This window comes from Bemisia tabaci, chromosome 7 (assembly GCF_918797505.1).
Source record: "Bemisia tabaci chromosome 7, PGI_BMITA_v3".
In the NCBI taxonomy this organism is placed as follows: Eukaryota; Metazoa; Arthropoda; class Insecta; order Hemiptera; family Aleyrodidae; genus Bemisia; species Bemisia tabaci.
The window spans coordinates 46,847,282-46,866,799 of NC_092799.1; the positions used below are offsets into that span (position 1 = coordinate 46,847,282).

The following is a 19,518-nucleotide window of genomic DNA, read 5'->3' on the forward strand; positions in this document are numbered from 1 at the left end:
TGGGCTGTAACATGCTTGTTTCTCCGAGTCGTTATTCGCGGCTATTCGCTGCGACAGAATGGTGGCGTTTTCACGTAAGATTTTTGAAGATACTTCATTTTTATTCGGCGGAAATCCAGTGAATTTCCAAATCAGACTCAAAAGTCAAAACTTAGCACTTTTCTGTGCTTACAATTACGAACTTACAGCTTCTCAAAAACCTAAATTAACTGGTAACAAATTGACAACAGAACTGATTTCAGCTTTTTCTCATGATGAAATATTCGACACAGCATTCAGCATTTTTTCACCGCGCCATCAGCAGACACTTTCTCTTACAGTTAGTTGCTTGCAATCAATTTTATTTTCCCAAAGAATGATGTAAGAAAACCTAACCTCAATAAATAAAACATTAGGCGAATTGTTAAAAATCTTTCTCACGTGCAGTTTCAATCGTTTTAAGCATTTGCTCTCTCCTCATTAAAATGGAAAGGCAAAAGTAAATGCATTGAACCGATTAAAATCATACGTGAGAAAAAGTCATAACAGTTTGCCAGATGTTTGTTTATTTAGTTAGTGCTTCCTTATATCTCTCTCAAAGCAGTGGGCAGAATGCGGTATTACTAATTTTTTTTTTTTTATTTTTATTTTATTTTTTTTTATTATTTTTTTTTTATTTTTTTTTTTTATTTTTTTTTATTATTTTTTTATTATTTTTTTTTTATTTTTTTTTTATTTTTTATTTTTTTTTTGCTTCGAAGACGGGGAAAAAACAAAGTTACGGCAACTACTACCCGCAAGTGCCAGAAAAGGGCGGCAGAAGACCCTAGCCCCACACATTTTTGATGACCAGAACGCGATTCTCGTGCGATTTTCCCAGAGGAAAAACTCAGTTTATTGTATCCCTTGTGTTTAACAGACCCCTTACAAGTATAAGATCCTTGAAATTTGCTTCGTAAGCTTGCTTTTCATTACCGTGATGCAGAGAGGGATTAAACCGAGACCTTAACAATTGACGAGAATTCAAACAAACGAGGTTGTTTGTCGATTGCTTCCGAAACAAACGAAACGAAAAGCATTCTAATCTCGAGGAAACCACGGAATTGCTGACCATCTGACCCCTAGATACAGCGGCAATTAGCGATAGCCCCGGGCGAGTGCGAGGATGGACTACAACTGGACGTGTTTCTGTCAAACGGAACTATGTGCATTATGACGTGAGCCCTGTAATGCATGTATTCTTATGGATCTCAGGGCTCATCTCTTAAAGCACATATTTCTGTTTGATAGAGATACGTCCAACTGTCGGCGAACGGACTTGCTTTCGCGAGGGCGTTACACTTTCGATTTCGCGGGTTCAGATGCAATATCGTCGCTCCTCTGACGTAAGGGCGTATCTCATTTTCAACGTGAACCCTATTTCAATATGAATCCATGCTTTCTGGGGCTCATGTGGAAATCGAGATACGCCCTTACGTCAGAAGGACGACGATATATCGAGCGCACTTTGCGGAAGTCGCTTTGGGTTCCCGTGCCGCACGCAGATTGTTTACGCTACGGCCACAGCGACACGCAGCGATTGCAACCCCCTCGAGGCTCACCTACTTTTAAGCATTTCCGAGGTGGCACTATAACCTTCCCTTCGAGCGATGACACTCACAGTCGAAGATCTCGTGTTCATCGCTAATATTACACACGACGATCTAAAACGTGATGTCAACCGGTGGGGTGACGTGCTTTGCGATACATCGATTGATCTGCCTTATATACTTATGAAAAAGGATCGATAGATAGGGCGTTCCCAACGAACACCTTAATAATCGATTCTTTACCATACACTGGAAAAAAAACACATTGGATCTGGATCCAGGCTCTTAAAAACATCGACAAGAAAAAATACTCTTGATTCAATCGGATTTTTGCTTAAATCAAGAACCAAGCCTCTTAATTTGAGCGGATTTCCTTTTGATTTAAGCTTATATCTGATTGAATCAAGAGTATTTTTTCTTGTCGATGTTTTCAAGAGTCTGGACTCTAGATCCAATGTGTTTTTTTTTCTCCTGTGCGGCGCGCACTTCGGCAGGCACAGTGTAGGCAATTTGCACGTCGAAATATGTGAAATGGTGTAGCGTTTGAAGTATTCATGCGATATTGAAGGCGCTGAACATGATACACTGAATCAAGAGTATTTTTTCTTGTCAATGTTTTCAAGAGTCTGGACTCTAGATCCAATGTGTTGTTTTCCCAGTGTAGTTTCAAAAGAGGGAATATCGATAATGAATCATCGATCATTCACGCCTCGCCACTGTTGTCAACCAATTTCCCCTAAATTTTCTCCAAAATAATTGAATTTCCCTTCAGATCGAAAAATTGCGTATTTTACTTTTCGTTATTATTTCAGCCCTAATTCAACGTGGATCACCAGAAATTTAGACAGGGTGCTCTCAAACCAAAAAAATTAATGAAAAATTTACAATTTCAAACATAGATTCCTAAATAAATTCCTAGACGAGCAAAACAGAGCTATTGTGACATCATTTTTGCTTGTTTGCTGTGAAAATTGACCAGAATTCCATCCAAAGGCGGAGAAAAACGAGTGTGTTATCAGGCTCAACCCGTGATTCCTGCCAGTTTGACGCACTGCGCGGAGAAACCGGTATGGTGGCGCGATTCATTCATTTTTACTGTTGGAGGATTTATGACATTTTCAAATTTCTCTCACTTGAAAATCCTATTTTTGACGTACAGTCTGACAATATTCTTATGCCATGTCATGAGAATAATGACATGCTCAGTGCACTAAACATTCACTGACGAAAAAGTTGCGTACACGGTGATCTAGACCACCATTCTTCCAGCCTTATTTCGAAAACAGCTTAAGCTTTAGCACCACGCTTAACTCCTGATTTCAACCCGATTTCACAAGAAAAACATGTTTCCCATTTCGAATCAATCCTCCTTGGAAGTATTTTGGGAAAACATCCTACATAATACACTAAAAAAAAAGTACCACAATCTCAACTATACTTCCAGCTGATAGTAGTTGCACTAGCTAGAAGTGTAAAGGCACCAGCCAGCGGTATAGTTAATCCAACCACAATTGTGCTGACGGTGAGGACACCAGCTAGACGTATCCAACGACACTCTCAGCTGACTTAACCATACCTCTGGCTTTTGCAACTACTCTAATATCTGGTGCACAATGGACCGAATCAATGGGAGAAGTCGAACATTATTTTTTTTACTAAAACTGCAAATTCAGATGTTTATTTTGTCAAATTTTACATTCTGACGGGTGATTCTGGGAGTAAATTTTACAAGAAACCCAGAGGAACTATTTTTAAGACCTCGACGTCTTGTGATAACGGACTTATGAGCTTTTAAAGTTTTCAAATTTTGTCCGACTTTTCCCATTGACTCGATCCACTGTGTGGCGCCAAAATCAGCTAGGAGTGCAGTGGGATCAGTTGGGATTGTGATACTTTTTTTTCCATGTATTTATTTATGAACGGCCCCTTATCTGCTTCTGCCCCCTCTCCCTCACGGAAAGGAGGAAAAAATCTGTCGAACTGACGTACTCGGTCAAGTGTCGCGTACGCACGCAAATCGACTTTTGAATTCCGTCAAGAGCCCGAGTGCCGAGTAAACAAACACCGCGAGGCGGCGGGTTTATCTGTCGATTTCAAAAGGCGGTGATAATCGAAACAAACGCGGATTAATTAAATAATTAGAGCGGATTCGCGAAAAAAAATTACTGCGCAACTTCCCGCTTTTTCCGGTCGTTTCCAGCGACTTCGAGTATTCGGCGGGTCGCTTCGAGCGATCGAGTGCGTCTATAATTGAAGTGGCGGCCGTTAAAAATAACGCAAAAGGGAGGCGCCACACAATGGATCGAGTCAATAAGAGAGGTCGGACAGAATTTGGAAACTTTTAACGCTTATAACTCCGTTTATACGAAACTTGGAGGTTCTGAAAGTGGTTCCGATGGTTTTCTCGTAAAACTTTCTTCTAGAAGCACTCCTCAGAATTTAAAATGTGACGAAATAAACATAAAAATTTGCAGTTTTAGTCAAAAATTTCATGTCCGACCTCTCAGATTGACTCGACCCTTTGTGCGTCACGGCGAGGACTCGCGGTTATTTTTCGGATTTTCGGTGCACTTCATTCGATCGACGCTGTCGGTGATCGGGCGATGTAACACCTGCTCCTTGATTGTTGAATCGTTATCGAATGACCTTGATCGATATATAGCATTGTTAAGATAGGGATTTATCGATCAGAAGCATTCGATAACGATTCAACAATCGACCCGCTGCTCCTTGATTGTTGAATCGTTATCGAATGACCTTGATCGATATATAGCATTGTTAAGATAGGGATTTATCGATCAGAAGCATTCGATAACGATTCAACAATCGACCCGCTGAACTCTCGAGTAGATTGACATAGGGCGTTGAGCCGATAAACGCGACTTCGGCTACCGCATCGCGAGGACCGGGCCGCGGACGGTATCAAGCGGTTTCCGATTTCGATTTCGATTCGGTCGAAATCGATTTTTGGACAAAAAATTGGAGAATTCGTAGCGCTTTTCTGGGGTCGATTTAAAACCGAAATCGATTTTTCGAACCAAGTAACGGTTGAAATCGAAAGTGTTGACGGCAACGACGTCAGATTGGAGATTTTCCATGAACTCGATCCCAAAATTAGAAGAGATCGATGTATTGGAAAAATCGATTTTTTTGGGTCAATCTAGAATCGGGCCAATAGATACCAAGGAAAAATCGAAAATCGATATTTTGGAGAAAAAAATTATAATGACAGTTTGTTATCTTGCAAAATATCGATTTTCGATTTTTCCTCCAAATCTAACAAAAAACATGCACGACCCTGCAATTCTAACGAAGAACGCTGCAAGAAATACGGAAATCATAGCAACGAGAAAATCGGTTTCCTTGACAATTAACAGTAGTGCCGGAGAAAAATTTATTGATCCATCAGGAAATGACTTTTTGCGTCGAGTAAAATATTTCAGATGCGACAACCCTCCACATGACAAGACATCCACTCTCTCCTTTCCCAGATTTTCTATCATTGGCATAGAGCGAGGAAATATTCCGACATATCCGAGGACTTTCAGCCGAACCGGTACGGCGAAACAGTATTTGCCTTACAGAGAGAATGTTCATTTCCTTCATGAAATTTCTCATGGGTCACTGCCCGGAGACAGGATAATGACACGTGGAATTTGTAATGAAAATGCAAGCGAATGAGGAGAGATAATAAAAAGGAATACATCTGGGCATACGGATCACGGTTATTTATTATTTCCTGTGCACTTTTGCCGACATCAGAGAAGATGCCTTTAGAAACAATTTGTACAAAAATGCCTTTGAATGGCAATGCACCCAGCACGTACGAAACTTTTAAAAAGCAGGTTGGTCAATCCCAGTTCAAAAATTCAAGCAATGAATGCTAGTTAAAGGTGGTTCTCAGCAAAAAAAAAAAAAAAAAAAAGGAGAAAAAAAATTGAAAAAAAATTAAGTTTATTGATTATAGGCACTAAATTTTTTGAAATTACTAGTATCTGTACTTATCACAATACTTATGAGATATAGCTGCCTCGGCTACAGTTTATATTTTGACCGCTCAAGTACTCGCGACCTTAAATACAATGTACTAATTGTTTAACTCGATGCCCTTGAAATTGGGGAAGAAAATAGTGATCGCTTTTCCTTATTCTCTCTCCAAATGGACGTATTTCTGCCAAACGGAATGATGTGCATTAAGACATGAGCCCGGAGACCCGTAAGAATATATGCATAACAGAGCTCACGTCATAATGCACATAGTTCCGTTTGGCAGAAATACGCCCAAATGGTATGCGATAAATGTTGCATAACCAAAACGGAAAGTTATTCATTGTTTGGAATGAATAGTTTTATCTGTGCATAACTTGCATTTCCATCTACCATAACGAATTCTTTTCATTGGTTCTAAATGAATTAAAATTATAGTTGTCATTGTTAAAAAAAAAAAAAAAAAAAAAAAAAAAACATTGCTAAAATCATAATCTGAGATGTAATCGAATAAACTATATCGCAACAATTCAAAATTTGCAACATTATTCTCTTTTGTTGCATTGAATTGAGTTCCATTTTAGTCTGACAATTTTGAGCCCCGTATACAGCACTACAGCACATTAAAACCTGAACCGGCTTCATCTCAGAACTACTTCTTTGAATTACAACTTCGAACTGTCATATAACTCCTCCGATTCAGTTTGACACTTCTGAGTGTTCATTGCGCTAAAATGTTCGGATAACACTCTTCTAAGGAATGGCACGAATACGTGCTGCCGCACAGGTAACATGTAGAAGAAAAATTCTCCGTTAACTGGTTTGCGACGTTTACAGAGCTGAAAATCTACAGGAAAATTGGAATTAAACATGATTTTAGTAAGATTTTAGACAGTGAGATTGTCTGTAGCTCTAAAAAATAAATGAAGACCGTAATAAATGAATTTCATCATCAAGCTTTGATTTATTTTTCGGATCGGGATTTTTGGCCGGGAAAAGGCCCGCGCGCACCCGATGTGCGTCGGCGGAAAAGCTCGTGAAAACGTTGCAACGGCCCAAGGTCAACGCTGCATAAATTCATCGGCTTTATGGCGAGCTTAAATCACCGGGTCGGATGGTGAGATAATCAAGTTTCTCAAATCTGCCATTTTCCTTTTTTCTTTTTCCTTTTTCTCGCCGCCGGTTGTTACACACACGGACGGATAAGTGTTCAAGACCATTCAAGGCGATCTATATTTAGGTCTCGTACTCGATTTTCACGCTGTCACCGAGCAATCAGCCGCCACCAACTTGTTCCTGCCGCCAGCGCCGCGCTCTGTCGGCGGATGGACCGTTGAACCAATTGCTTCAAGTGTTGCCTATCGAGACTTTGAAGGCGCGGCGAGAGTCCGGATGAATCGGATGCGCAGGCTCCGGCGCGCGGCGGAGGTAGCAAGACTGCCGTGCAGGCCGTGCTGAGGAAAAACGTCGTATGAGCTTTCAGGCGTTGCCAAATTTCCCTTGGCGAATCATTAATTTTCAGGAAATTAATTTGAATTTTTGTCCACCAATTTCTTAGATAGGTAATTTTGTTTGTAATTTGATCTAAAACGTCTAAAAATTTCAAGGAAATATGTTCATTTTTCTCCTCAAAAATAAACATTTCATCGAAGGAAATTTGGCAACTCTCGAATTTTCATAGAGCGTTCTTCCTTAGCACGGCAGAAGAGCAAGACTGTAGCGAATTTCATAAGAAAGTGACAAAATATGTGTTTCTGGTTATCCTTGGCTGTGAAAATACCTCGCTTGCTTCCTCCATAGAAAAAAAGACATGGAAAAAAGTTTTCTAAGTCAAGGATTGTTATTTGAGGGGTTTTTTTCTCTTCAAAATTATTGAGCTTAATTCTTTGCATATTATTCGTTTGGAATACGAATTGCCTCCATGATGTGTTCCGTCTAACGAAGTTTATAAAATTTTACTTGTATTCATATTATTGAACAGGAGTAAAATTTTATAAAATTTTACTTTCCGTGTTCGGGTACAGGAGTAAATGCTCATTGAGTCGATCAGTTATTTTAGCCGGGTTCTTTCCTCTCGCAGAGTTGGTCGGTTGAAATGACAGAGACGTGATACACCGACTGTAGAGGAGGTCGGGGCGGTCGCGGTCTGGGGTGGAGATCGTCATCCAACGTATGATCGCGTGGTTCGCTGCAAGTCGGCCGAGTCGGGAGACTCGAGCCAATACTCGTCACATCTGAAAGCTACAATGTTCGGTTAATTGCGCCTTATCACCGTCCGATCAATTACGCAGTGGTCCATGACACCGCGGCATCTTTCGGCACGTGGAAATTCACACCTTAGCGCCCATTTTATCAGTTTCTCTCATGGAACTACAGGAGAGTCAAGGTCTGCTCTATCAGAATTCTTCTAAACCCCTTCAGAGAATCTGAGGTGAAATAAGATCCAAAAAAATATAAATAAATAAATAATAAAAAAGGTGAATAAAATTCAGAACCTGAATTAGATTGATATGGAACATACCCCACGTGACCAAAGTTTTCCGGTTCGTTGGACTGAGTCCTCGGTTCGCGGTAGAGTGCCTACATGGGGAGAGTATGGACAAGCCGGTAATTTTGGAGGTTGGGTCATGGAGCTTTTAAGACCCAAAAGGGCAGCCAATCTATGGTCTCAGATCATCCAAAGTGATTTATTATTACAATTGTTACGATTCGTCGTGTGTAAAGCATGTATTTGGCTTACTTCTTGCATCAATTTACTCATTTTTGCAGAAGAACGCTCATTTATGAACATTCTTGACCATTGGCCATCTTGCTTTGATATTGGAATCTGAGGATTGGCAGACGCATTTTTCTAGTGCTTTTGTGTTCAAAGGTTGGCTGCCCTCTTGTGAGCCATAAGAGCTCCTTATGTCGACATTTTCGTACTCTTGTAATTCACAGAACCGACCCTTGGGTCCACCAAATTGAAGATTCATTCTATCAACCAAGTGAATAGTCCACACGACTATGGACGCATCCATCTGAACCGGAAAGCTCATCGGTTGTTTAACTTTAAAAATAACTTATCGGCTCATATAACCGACGTTCTTTTCACCATACGTATTTTAGAAGCGCAACATAGTGAATCTTTTCAGAACTAACGCTAAGGCGTAAAGATCTACCTTTAAAGTCTGTGACGTGGTCAATAAATCAGTCGTTTTCGATTAGGTGATTGAATGATGAATGAGGTTAAAAGCATGACGCAATGTGCGATAAAAGAACACCTTACCACCGACTACACAATATCATGCAGATATCGTTCATCATTACGACTGACAACGCTTTTCGATGATAACTGCTCGGCCGGCGATTTTCCTCATTTGCATTTTAAGGAAGTTCACGAACCGAGCCCCGTTAGTCCGGTTGGAGTTTTCCTAAATTGGTCAAGGTCTCGGGTTCTGATTAGAGCCTAACCTTCACACTAAGCGCTCACTGTTTAGAGACTCATACAAGTGTTGTGATGTCATCACTCGACACCGAGAACCTTTCTTGTAGGCTAGAGTTATATGCTTATACTGCAAGTATGGCAACTCCAGGATTCATCTCTGATTGGTTCTGCCGGCTCAGGGTTCGTAAGGCTTTTTTGGAACCAAAAAATGGCGAACTTTGCAAGCAGATAATCAAAATGACACAGAATGAGGTTTTATTGTCTTTTCTTCACCTCGAGTTTTACCTTTCACTCAAATGACCTAGTTAAGCGTAGTTACTTAATTTTGAAACAAATGTTCATTGCAATTGAGAAAAACTGTTTAACTTGGACCCCTGTCAAAAATGTAGACTTCACCACAAAATTTCCCAATTCCCAAATTTCCAATTTGAGGATGACTGAATTCCGAGCTTCGTGCATTAAAAAAGGACAGATACAGTTTTAGACCGTGTTATAATACGTAATGATAACTAGAATGCATGCATCGTGTTCAACACGTTCTCTGGTCCGAGGTAGGAGTGGTAAAACAGAAGGCAGCTGAGACATCAGATAAAGCGCCCGAGATTCATCACGACGCAATTTCACTTACGCGAGTGTATCATGAAACTGTATACCACATCGGGCTCTACTCGTCTACAGCGCAATGCTGCCTCATTTGCTCTTTAGTTACTTTACCCAACAGCAATTAATGATGCCTAAAAAGGGGGGGAGGGGTTAAAAAAATACATTATTTTTATATGAAGGAGAGTCGCTTTTTAATTCCGAGTCGATTTTTTAAATGTTTCTTTCATCTCTTAGTTTAGTTTCATGTATTCTCTAGATCAACCCCTTCTCGATATTTTATCACATTTTGCATTCATTCACCTCCTCCTCTCCCGCATGCCCACTTCCTGCATCATTAATATCATTGATAGGGGGGGGGGGGGGAAATTTACTTATGACAAAATTAAGTTATCAAGTGTGAGAAGAATTTGTGAATATTATTCAAAGGAGTTGAACGCTTCGTAGGTAAGTTGGATGATATGGGAAAAAAGATGAAAATTGATATTTTGAGATAGAAGATTGCGAGTAGGTAAAAATACTTTCTCATTACTGATTGTGAGTGCGGACGGGAGAAATTACCAACAATGAAGAGTCAAACACGGTAACTGTAACCGTACATTTTTTTCTACGCGAAAAGCGCGTCGACCCAAAACCGCTGGCGAGTTGTGGAAATCAATGGACATGGTTTTGCGATAAGTTTGGCCTTTGATTCGTGAAACCTTTGATGAAAAGATGCGGTTGATTGGAGCCGGCGCTGACGTAGGCACCGCTCTGGGTCAAAGATTACACCGGGCTCGAAATGTGCTCTCGGCTCGTCTTGACCGATCCCGACTAATTGCTAGTTTGTTTTATTCATTTCTTCCCTCTTCTCTGGTGACTCCATCCCCACGGCCTTTCCCAATGAAATAACCGACCTGTCGCAGTAAGTCTTATTTTTATATTTTATTAGGTCTTCGTGTAATTCGTCGTTTCCCGGACGAAAGAACTTAACTCCATTCCAAGGTTACAAAATTGACTCAAAAATTTGGATTACATTTTGCAATAAGAAACCACTACTTCTGGCCAATTTTAGAAACAACATACATGCCATCGGTTTCCCTATGCAGATAAGTGCTTTTATGGGAGAGCCAAAGATAGTGGTTCCTTTCTGCAAAATGCAATCCATTTGATCTTTACCAAGAGTGTATCGGTGCGATTTTTTTCCAAAAATGTCATGATTTTTGCATGAGATCAGAAGGAAAATCGGTGTAATTATCAGTTAGAAATGCTTAAGGTTCTCCTGGTAAAAATGCAATTTGAGAGGGTAAATGTGGCAACATTTTGAATTATAGTTACTTTCTTTCGTGAGGGAAATGAGGAATTATCACGCCGGTGATTTGACAGCGTCGAGAGCAAAAAACGATTCAATTAAAGATTAATGCTTAAGTTTCCTTATACGATTTTCGAAGGAAAACGTTTATGACGGATTTTTACTTGTATGGGTCTATGCGTAGAATTTATGTACTTTTGCCAAAAGGAACTGCAGGCGAATGAGGAGAATAAAAAGGAGCCACGAAGCTTGCAAATCATAAGTGCGCATGGTTCTTTTTGTATTGTATATAAGATGAGGGGCTTAAAGAGCAGGACGCACAAGTGCATTTTATGTTATTTCAAGAAATACGTTATTTAAGTTTTAAAATCACATGGAACCTGATGGCGGAAAGAAAGTTCAAACTCACTTTTTGATGCTTAAAGATTGAATTTTATTAGTGACTTTTTTTACAACATATGTGTATTTTGAAGACTAGTTTTAGATTAAATCATTAATATTTCAATTTTTCACAAACTGCACGTATGCGTCTTGTCGTCCAAGCCCCTCGAAGGTACCTCAAGACAACAATGAAAAGAGAAAATTAAAGAGAAATGGCGAGCTTCCGAAGGTTGTTCGGTTAAATCTTCCTCAGATTTGACTCGGAAAAAGTAAACAGAGGGACAAAGTGGAGCCTAAACAGAATGCGAAATAAAGAAAATAAGAATCCAGCACTCGTGAGCTGTCTCTCGTTTTGTTGTTATCAGATAACGTTCAATTTTAGACATTCGTTGGTAATTCATTGCGAAAATTAGCACGTCATTTAACCTCTTAAGTACTGACTCCTCTCTGTAATATCTGATGAAAGGGGTTTAACTACTATTGGAATGTTTTTAGTGCATATTGAAATCTCATCTTTGAGTGGAATGTAACTACGTCTTCGAATTAAATTCGAATTAAAATGATCGATTATCGATATTTTCCCATTTGAAGCTATGGTGAGGAATCGATTATTAAAACGTTCGTTGCGAACACCCTATTTATCGATCGATTCCTATAGGTTTGAATGGTGGATCAATCGATATATTGCAAAGCACGCCACGCCACTGGAGAAGACTGACGAGAGAAAGGAAATAGTAACTCTGTGATTAGACAATGGGTGTAAACATTCTCTTCGACCATAACTACAATTAATCCACTGATAAAAAAATCTTTGAGTCAGACGGCTTGCTGTCAAAATGGGTGAAAAAAGAAAGAGAGAAAAATAAAGGATGAAGTGTCCACGACCGTTTGTGCCGGAAAGATCCTCTCCAGATTGATCGACATCGAAGTCAATTTTTCGATAGTAGCAGAGTTACATCAAAAGTACACTTGTAAGGACTGATTAAAAAAAGAGAGAAAGAATTACGGCTGTAAAAAAAAAAGTTGCGCAATACTTTAAGTTAAACGAGCAGCATAAGGTCATGGCATATTATGAAGTGTGATGAAATAATCATTTGAGACTTTTGAAAATCAGTCTTGCAGATGTCACGGGATCAAATTGAGATAGATTCGTTTCTGAAGTGATTTTATGCAAAATAAATATGTCTGACATAGCCGAAAGTTGAGTTTACATAAAAACTCCATTCAGATGAGAATATTATCAATATAGTTACAGTTTCTAAGATATGTCCATAACCGATGTTTTTATTTTCTTCACGTTCCACTGTGTAATAAATTTTTCTCATGCAAATCTCTCGTATTCACATCTGCACATTAGTGGAAACAAGATCTAATGATGAAAATATCGTTCTGTACGCTTTCTTCCTCTTTTGGATTTCATTCTTTGATTGGTTGGTTGATTTTCTTGAATTTATTTTTTCAAGAAAGGTAGGAGAGGATACCATCCATTTCATAAGCTCGGTATAGGGTTGTTTAGTTCTTATTGGGCCGTGCGTATGACTCACAATCGGTAAATTTTCAATTCACGAACTAAATTCCCAGAGCTTTAAAAGGAGCTTAAACCCATACATTAAAATATTGCGAAGAAATGCGTAAAAAAATGAAATGCGATTATGAGGTTTCCTGCGATAAAATTAGACCCAAATACATAAAATATATGTAAATATCCTCAATATTGTTGGATCCAGTTAGTATAATGAGATGGTCAGCAAGAGAATGCCTCTTTTTTGAGCTGGTTTTTTTCTAAAACAAAAATAAACTAAATATGCGCAAAGCTACAACGGTAGGAGAAAAGTGTGGCATTTGAGATCGCGAAATTGGAGAAAACGTAACCAGACTTAAAAAACTAAGGCTGATATCAAGGTGTAAGGACACTTGGGGTTATCATGGTTGGTGGCCAGGGAAAAACAAATACCACTGATAAAGGCTCCAGGTCCACCAAGCTGGCCGTAGTATTTATCTTCGATAACATTACATTTTACAATCTACGAAAATATGATTGCTAATACTCGTCATTTCATCGGTTAGTGTCTGATCGTGTCCGTAAGTGCTAAGGTGGTTCGTTCGAGGTGTTTCCGCTCGTCACGAAAATTCAGCAGCCGTAGGTAAAATAGATTTTCTTTCATCCATAAACCACTGAACAGAGTAAGAATTAGAAATCGCGGCATTGGTTTTTTCAAAAAAAAAAGTTGAGCTGAAAAATTATATGAAAATTAAAAATTTCCGAAATCTGCTCAAAACTGAAAAATTTGCGCTTGATGCGTTTTTCAATTCAAACCCTTGCCAAAAAGAAAAATTTACTCCGCCAAATCAGGCATTAATCGGACAGCAGAAATTTTGAATTTACAAATTCTAAATTCACTTAAATTATGAGCACTAATTTTTCACTTTTGAGTCAATTCAGGTCTTTTTGAAAGTGTTGAACATGTTCAGAATGAAAGGATGAGACATCTTTTGATCCTTTATTGCCTTCCTTTGTAATGATCCACTAACTAGATAGAATGAGAGTAGGCGCGCTTTCGCAAGTTTTGATTTCCTGACGGGTTCTTCAGAAAAATTTTACCTAAAATACGGCGGCTGAAGTGAAAAAGGTCAAATGCACCGGTTATTCACATTAATTTTACCGATGTGTTAATTTTTTCTAGAGGAATTTACAAATATTTTTAATTCCATGTGCCCACAAGCTGATTTTGAAATTTTAAAAACAAACTTTTGTATTCTGCGTGAAATTTTGGAGAAGAAAACACGTCTTGTTCATTATGTGATGCATTCATTTTTACAATATTCAGCAATTAATTCCCTATGATGCGGCCAACACTATAGTCTATAGGGGGGAAAATCAGTGTCAGACATGAAAACACTAAATTTTCTCAGAAGTTTGCAATTTCAAGATTTTTCAAAATTGTTCTCGAAATTCCGAGAATTTGTCACCCTGTGAGGAATTAATTTCCCATGATCCGGCTGACACCACTCTCTATAGGGCGAAAAATCAAAGATAAACATGGAAACACTAAATTTTCTCGAAAGTTTGCAATTCCAAGATTTTTCAAAATTGTTCTCGAAATTTCGAGAATTTGTCACCTTGTGAGGAATTAATTTCCCATGATCCGGCCGACACCATTCTCTATAAGGGGAAAAATCAAAGATAGACATGGAAACACTAAATTTTCTTGAAATTTCGAGAATTTGCCACCCTATGAGGAATTAATTTCCCATGATCCGGCTGACGCCATTATCTAAAGAGGGGACAATTAAAGAAAGACATGGAAACACTAAATTTTCTCGAAAGTTTGCAATTCCAAGATTTTTCCAAAAATTTCTCGAAATTTCAAGAAATTGTCACCCTGTAAAGGGTTGGCTGATCTCCGACTGACCCGATGGAATAACTCGCCGATTGTCACGCACGGTGGGCGTGACTTTACCGAACTCCTCCGCCAGCCGGGAACAACGGGCGCTAGATAACAAAAAATAGCAAACTCAAGTGTTTTACTATAATTAGCAGGCCGTCGAGTGGTCTGCAATCATAACCGCACACGCGTTACAGGGCTCAGACGAAATAAACCACGCTCCACACGGAAAAAAGCGAGACGATTTTCGAGAGGCCAGCATCATTCCTAGACGTCCTCACGTGTCAAACCGTCGAGTACCCCAGTAGCGTGGCGTGAATTGCGATATATCGATTGCTATGCCATTTAAACCTATGGTAAAGAATCGATTGTTAAGGCGTTCGCTGCGAACACCCTGATAATCGATCTTTTTTCATAGGTTTAAATGGCATAGCAATCGATATATCGCAATTCACGCCACGCCACTGTCGAGTACCCCCTAATTTTAACTCCCATCTCTAAATGATATTCGTTGGATATTTTTCATTGTATTAAAATGGATAGAACTCAACAAGCTGGACATATCCATGGTAGGCTTTTCTTAAAAGAGCCCTGATATTTGAAGAGTGGAAATTCATGTCTTGAAAGGGCCATCGAGAGTTGCTAAAGATGTGCATCGTCATTAAGTGGACGGGGTAGGTCTACCCCACCCCCCCCCTCCAATATTTGTAATCATGTCATCTGGCTTGTCCTAAAGAATCTGCATACAGTAGAAAATAGCCTTAGAACCGGTGCAATTCCTCGATTCATTGTATGATGCAATAGAGAGAAGGAAACGTTTGAGATGTTTCTTGGGCACTATTGGAAGATTTCAACCTTAGATTCAAAGTTTATGCAAGAATAACCATAAGGTCAATCTTAGAGAGTTCAATTTTCCTTAGGAGGCCCACCGAAATCCCCTTTTGTGCTGATCCCCTTTTGTTTTCCCTTCTTCGTGGAAAAAATTTAAATTTATTCCCATGAATATGATATGAAATTGAGAAATGATGTACCTGTGAAATTGAGGGTCATGCCACCTCCAAAAAATTGCACTAGCTATACGCCTGTGTGCACCAAGTTATACTCGATGTAAAAAAACGCAAATTCCCTTGTCTTACAGATTTCCTGTTAGGAATTTATTCCTAAATTTTCGCATTAGTTTCACGGTGGAAATTGTTTTTCATAGGGCATAAGTCCTCATTAGACTAGAGAGGCAGCCGTACGATCTTACCAACACTTGATGGCGCTTGCCAGGTCTTGTTTCCACTCTTCATTAAGCGGATGAATTTAGGTGTAATTTAGTTGTAGGGAGGTTGCTTTTCGGGTAATTCTATACTCGAGCCCTTAATTTGGCGAATTAAACACAGCACGTTACCGAATACCAAAACGCTTGCTCCGTAAGGAAGCTCGTTTCTCCCCTTACTTTAACAGATAGGCACATTTTTAAGCAATTGCAGGCCGTACTTACGGCGCGATTAAAAACAACCTAAATGGTTATGGCGTTTAATGGAACCTTGGGTGGTTCTTGCGAAAGCTCCCGGCACTGTCATTGCACGTCTCTTTTTCAAAGCTCTGAGTGTAGATAATGCCCGTTCGTTTGATTCGATTCAAAAGTAGGACACCCGTCTGGAAATGGCAAACAACGATCCGACCTTTTCCGCGTTTCGATATTTTGTTCTTGTTGTTGGAATGAACGGAAAGAAACGCGTAACTTTCCGCTTAACTTAATCGCGACTTTTAAAACGAAGCGCCGCGCATCAAGTGTATTTTTCAAATAAGCGCCGTTCAGGAAAGAGATGAGATAAGTATATTCGAGAAGAGTGACGGATGGTGATCCGTAGAAATTTTCTCACGTTTTTTGTATTGGAACAGATTAAACGGTTTAATGGGTCGTTGCACGTCGTGCAATGGACATATCACAATGAGGACTATTTTAACTGCTCTTTGCGAAAAAATTGCCGAAATTATGCACAAAAATACGCAATTTTTAGAATGTTTTTCAGAAAAAGAGCAATTCTACGCAGCTTTCTCATTTTCCCACGCTAGGAATCGTGATCTGCTGGTCACGTGGTCAAGAATTTTTCGCACCCCTGCAGAAAAAGATCTTCCTATGTCCATGCTCTCTCTAGAAAGGTACTCTAGTAGGGCCAGACGAAAACACGGAACCAAAGTTCGGATTTCGATAAATAAAATTCCTTTTTTTGACACGGGACGGGACAGCGAACTTTGAAAGTCACGCGAGAAGCGCGCGCCTTCCCGGGGCACTCGAGAGATACGGTCAAGTGTCGTCTCGGACAGCACTCACTACCGTTGCAAAATTGCCCCACTCGAGCCGAGATGGGACCCGACCCGCGAAATGGGATTTCGGAAAAATCCGCCGCTGCCAGATAACACACACACCAAGCACGCGTCTCACCGGTGTCGATGACTGTTGCCTCCTCGAGGGTCACCATCCAACACTTACGTGATACCTCAACGGAAAATCACTCATCGAGAGCCCGAAGATAAGTCTGAGGGTCTCGTATATAAAATAAACCCTTTGCTGTGATTTCGGTTATTCGCTCACAAGTTCCCATGCGTTCGGATCCGCGGTTGTAGCTGCAAATGTACTTTGAAAGTTCGCTCCTTCGCTCGAAAATAGTATTTGGATCCCTCGCGATACGGCCCCCGAAACTCTACACCGACAGATAAACTAAGCGGCTTGACCGGTGAATTGTGATACGCGATTTTGTAAAATACCCGCGCCGATTTCTACCTCTCTCTCTCATCTAGTGAATTCATTGTGATATTACGCGCTTAGTAGATTAATTTAGTAACAAATTTATGACAAATTCACGTGGTTCCTATTAGTTGTAAAAAATTCGCATGACAGCCCTCGCCAAAACAAACGTAAGTACTTTGCGTGTGCGGATTTGGTTGTGATTCGACTGGTACGATTTTTTATAGAGACATGATCAAAGGAAAACAGGTAGTGTAATCAGATTAACTGCTTCGGAACAAAAGTATCTCTGTCTTACACTGTATAATGAATGTCTCCGCTTAATGCGAGGATGTTACGAGTGTTGCGCAAATTTATTGTTTGAGCATATCTGATCGTCTTAATAGGCTCCATATTTTTTTTGCTACCTCGCTGGATAACTCATCGTGCAAAATACAAAAAAGTGCATTAATTTGACCTAAAGAATCAAAGTGAAAAATTATATGCGGGCGAGGAATTTGTTTCATAGACTTACATACTGACATTTTCTCTCTGTTCTTCGAAATTTGAGTTTCTTCCTCCAGAAATCAACTGTGATCACAGCACACCGAAACTTTAAACGATTGTGGAAAAAGAAAGGATTTTCTGATCATGTTTCGCACTTACCTGAAACAATAAAAGATAATAATTTATAATCTTGGAAAAATCATGTACACAGACAAATTGTACAACAAAATTGTACAAAGATGTGCGAAGAAATTGTACAGAGCAAAGGGTAGAGCTAAAACCTTTAGAAACTAATAGAAACTGAAGATGTTCGATGGCGGATTTGCTGCAGTTGGTAGAGTTTTAAATAATCTAAAATATTTTATTTGAAAAATTGTACACACTTCATTTCAACAATTGAATAAAATACGAGAATGCGTCCATGCCAAAGTTTCAGCCTAAAACTGCGTTAAATTTTAACAAATTACAAGGATCTAAATTGTGAAATTTTGAAGACAGTGCCCAATTGAAATTCAGCAGCCTTTGAAACATATAAAGGGGGAGAAGCGAGCTGTTCTTGCTCGAACTTCAATTAGACCGAGTTTGGCAAAAAGGAACCTAGTTACCCAGCTAATATAAAAACGACATACTTGCCATTGATTCTTCTGTGCAAATAGATGCTTTAAAAAACGTGGCCATTTACTTAGTTCTTTTACACTGAACTCAGTCCAATTCTGGCATTTATAGCGGGTTTTCACTGTTTAATTACCCCATTCTCAACCCCCAGCATCGATTCTTCTGAGCGTCGAATTAGAGATGGAAAGGGCAATTAAGTTTTAATGAACTGCTTTCCACGCTAGGTTTTCTTCTCCTTCTTTCTCCTCTTCGGTTGCATCATAGCCTCGACCTAAATTATTTCCTCTCGCTGATGGAAAATAAAGTACCTATGCGTCAAACATGACAATAATTCAGGGCAATTCCCCATTACTTTCCACACTTGCGAACTTCTGAGATTTATAAAAACGGAAGCCAAAATAGCCCACGACTGAGCACTTCGACTCCGGTTATCAGAATTGTAAAACAAATACACCTGAGTGATACTTGAGGAGAAGATCACCTTAATCGGTGTGATTTGCACTCGCAAATCCCGAGGATTTTGAAACGCGCTCTTTCAAAGTTGGCAGAATGAGCGTCACTGGCTTCCGTGAAGTGACACTCGATTCAAAATCGATTTCTCTGGTTTGGATGACCTGCGTCAAATTTGAGATAATATTCGGAATCACAATAATTGAAGTTCTCGAACATTCATTCAAACGGTTCATTTATTGATTCTTTCACCTTGTGTCTTCCGGGACCGCGAATTTATTTTCAAGCCGTTGATTTATTACGTACTGATGAAGAGTAAACACGTGTTTTTTTTTAGGAATCAGATGTAAGATGAAAGTGCTATCTGGAAGAGCCTTAGAACACAGAGGGCACATTAAAATTTTTCCAAAGCAACTTGTCGGTAATTTAAAGTGGAAAAAGGAGAAACCGTAGCTCCTTCAATTTTTTAGTATGCAACACGGGCATCCCTCAAGTAGTTATAGTTGTATCACGTGTTTCTCTCAACTTTACGCAGTGATAAGCTTCATTTGCTGGTTACACACTCAAATTTGCATCAATTTCCGATCAAG

At 39.5% G+C, this 19,518-nt stretch overlaps 2 protein-coding genes across 9 annotated transcripts in view; one reads left to right on the top strand and one right to left on the bottom strand.

Moving 5' to 3' along the window:
* The window catches only part of Roc2 (Regulator of cullins 2), a 144,483-nt gene that overhangs the window by 66,719 nt on the left and 58,246 nt on the right, over positions 1–19,518 (bottom strand). The gene's annotated exons all lie outside the window — the stretch shown is intronic.
* Positions 1–19,518, top strand: part of LOC109035808 (Trehalose transporter 1-1) — a 134,359-nt gene that overhangs the window by 61,792 nt on the left and 53,049 nt on the right. The window contains exon 1 of one of the 8 annotated variants that reach the window (XM_019049586.2): positions 10,342–10,486. The exons of 3 other annotated variants lie outside the window; for them this stretch is intronic. Coding sequence is in view for 2 of the 5 variants with exons in the window: in XM_019049583.2 (XP_018905128.2) it covers positions 17,524–17,547 (24 nt within the window). In the remaining 3 variants the exon portion in view is untranslated. Of the gene's footprint in view, positions 1–10,341; positions 10,487–13,242; positions 13,399–17,201; positions 17,627–19,518 lie in introns of those variants that run through there. 4 more of the 8 variants (XM_019049585.2, XM_019049587.2, XM_019049584.2 and 1 more) reach the window with 4 other exon arrangements.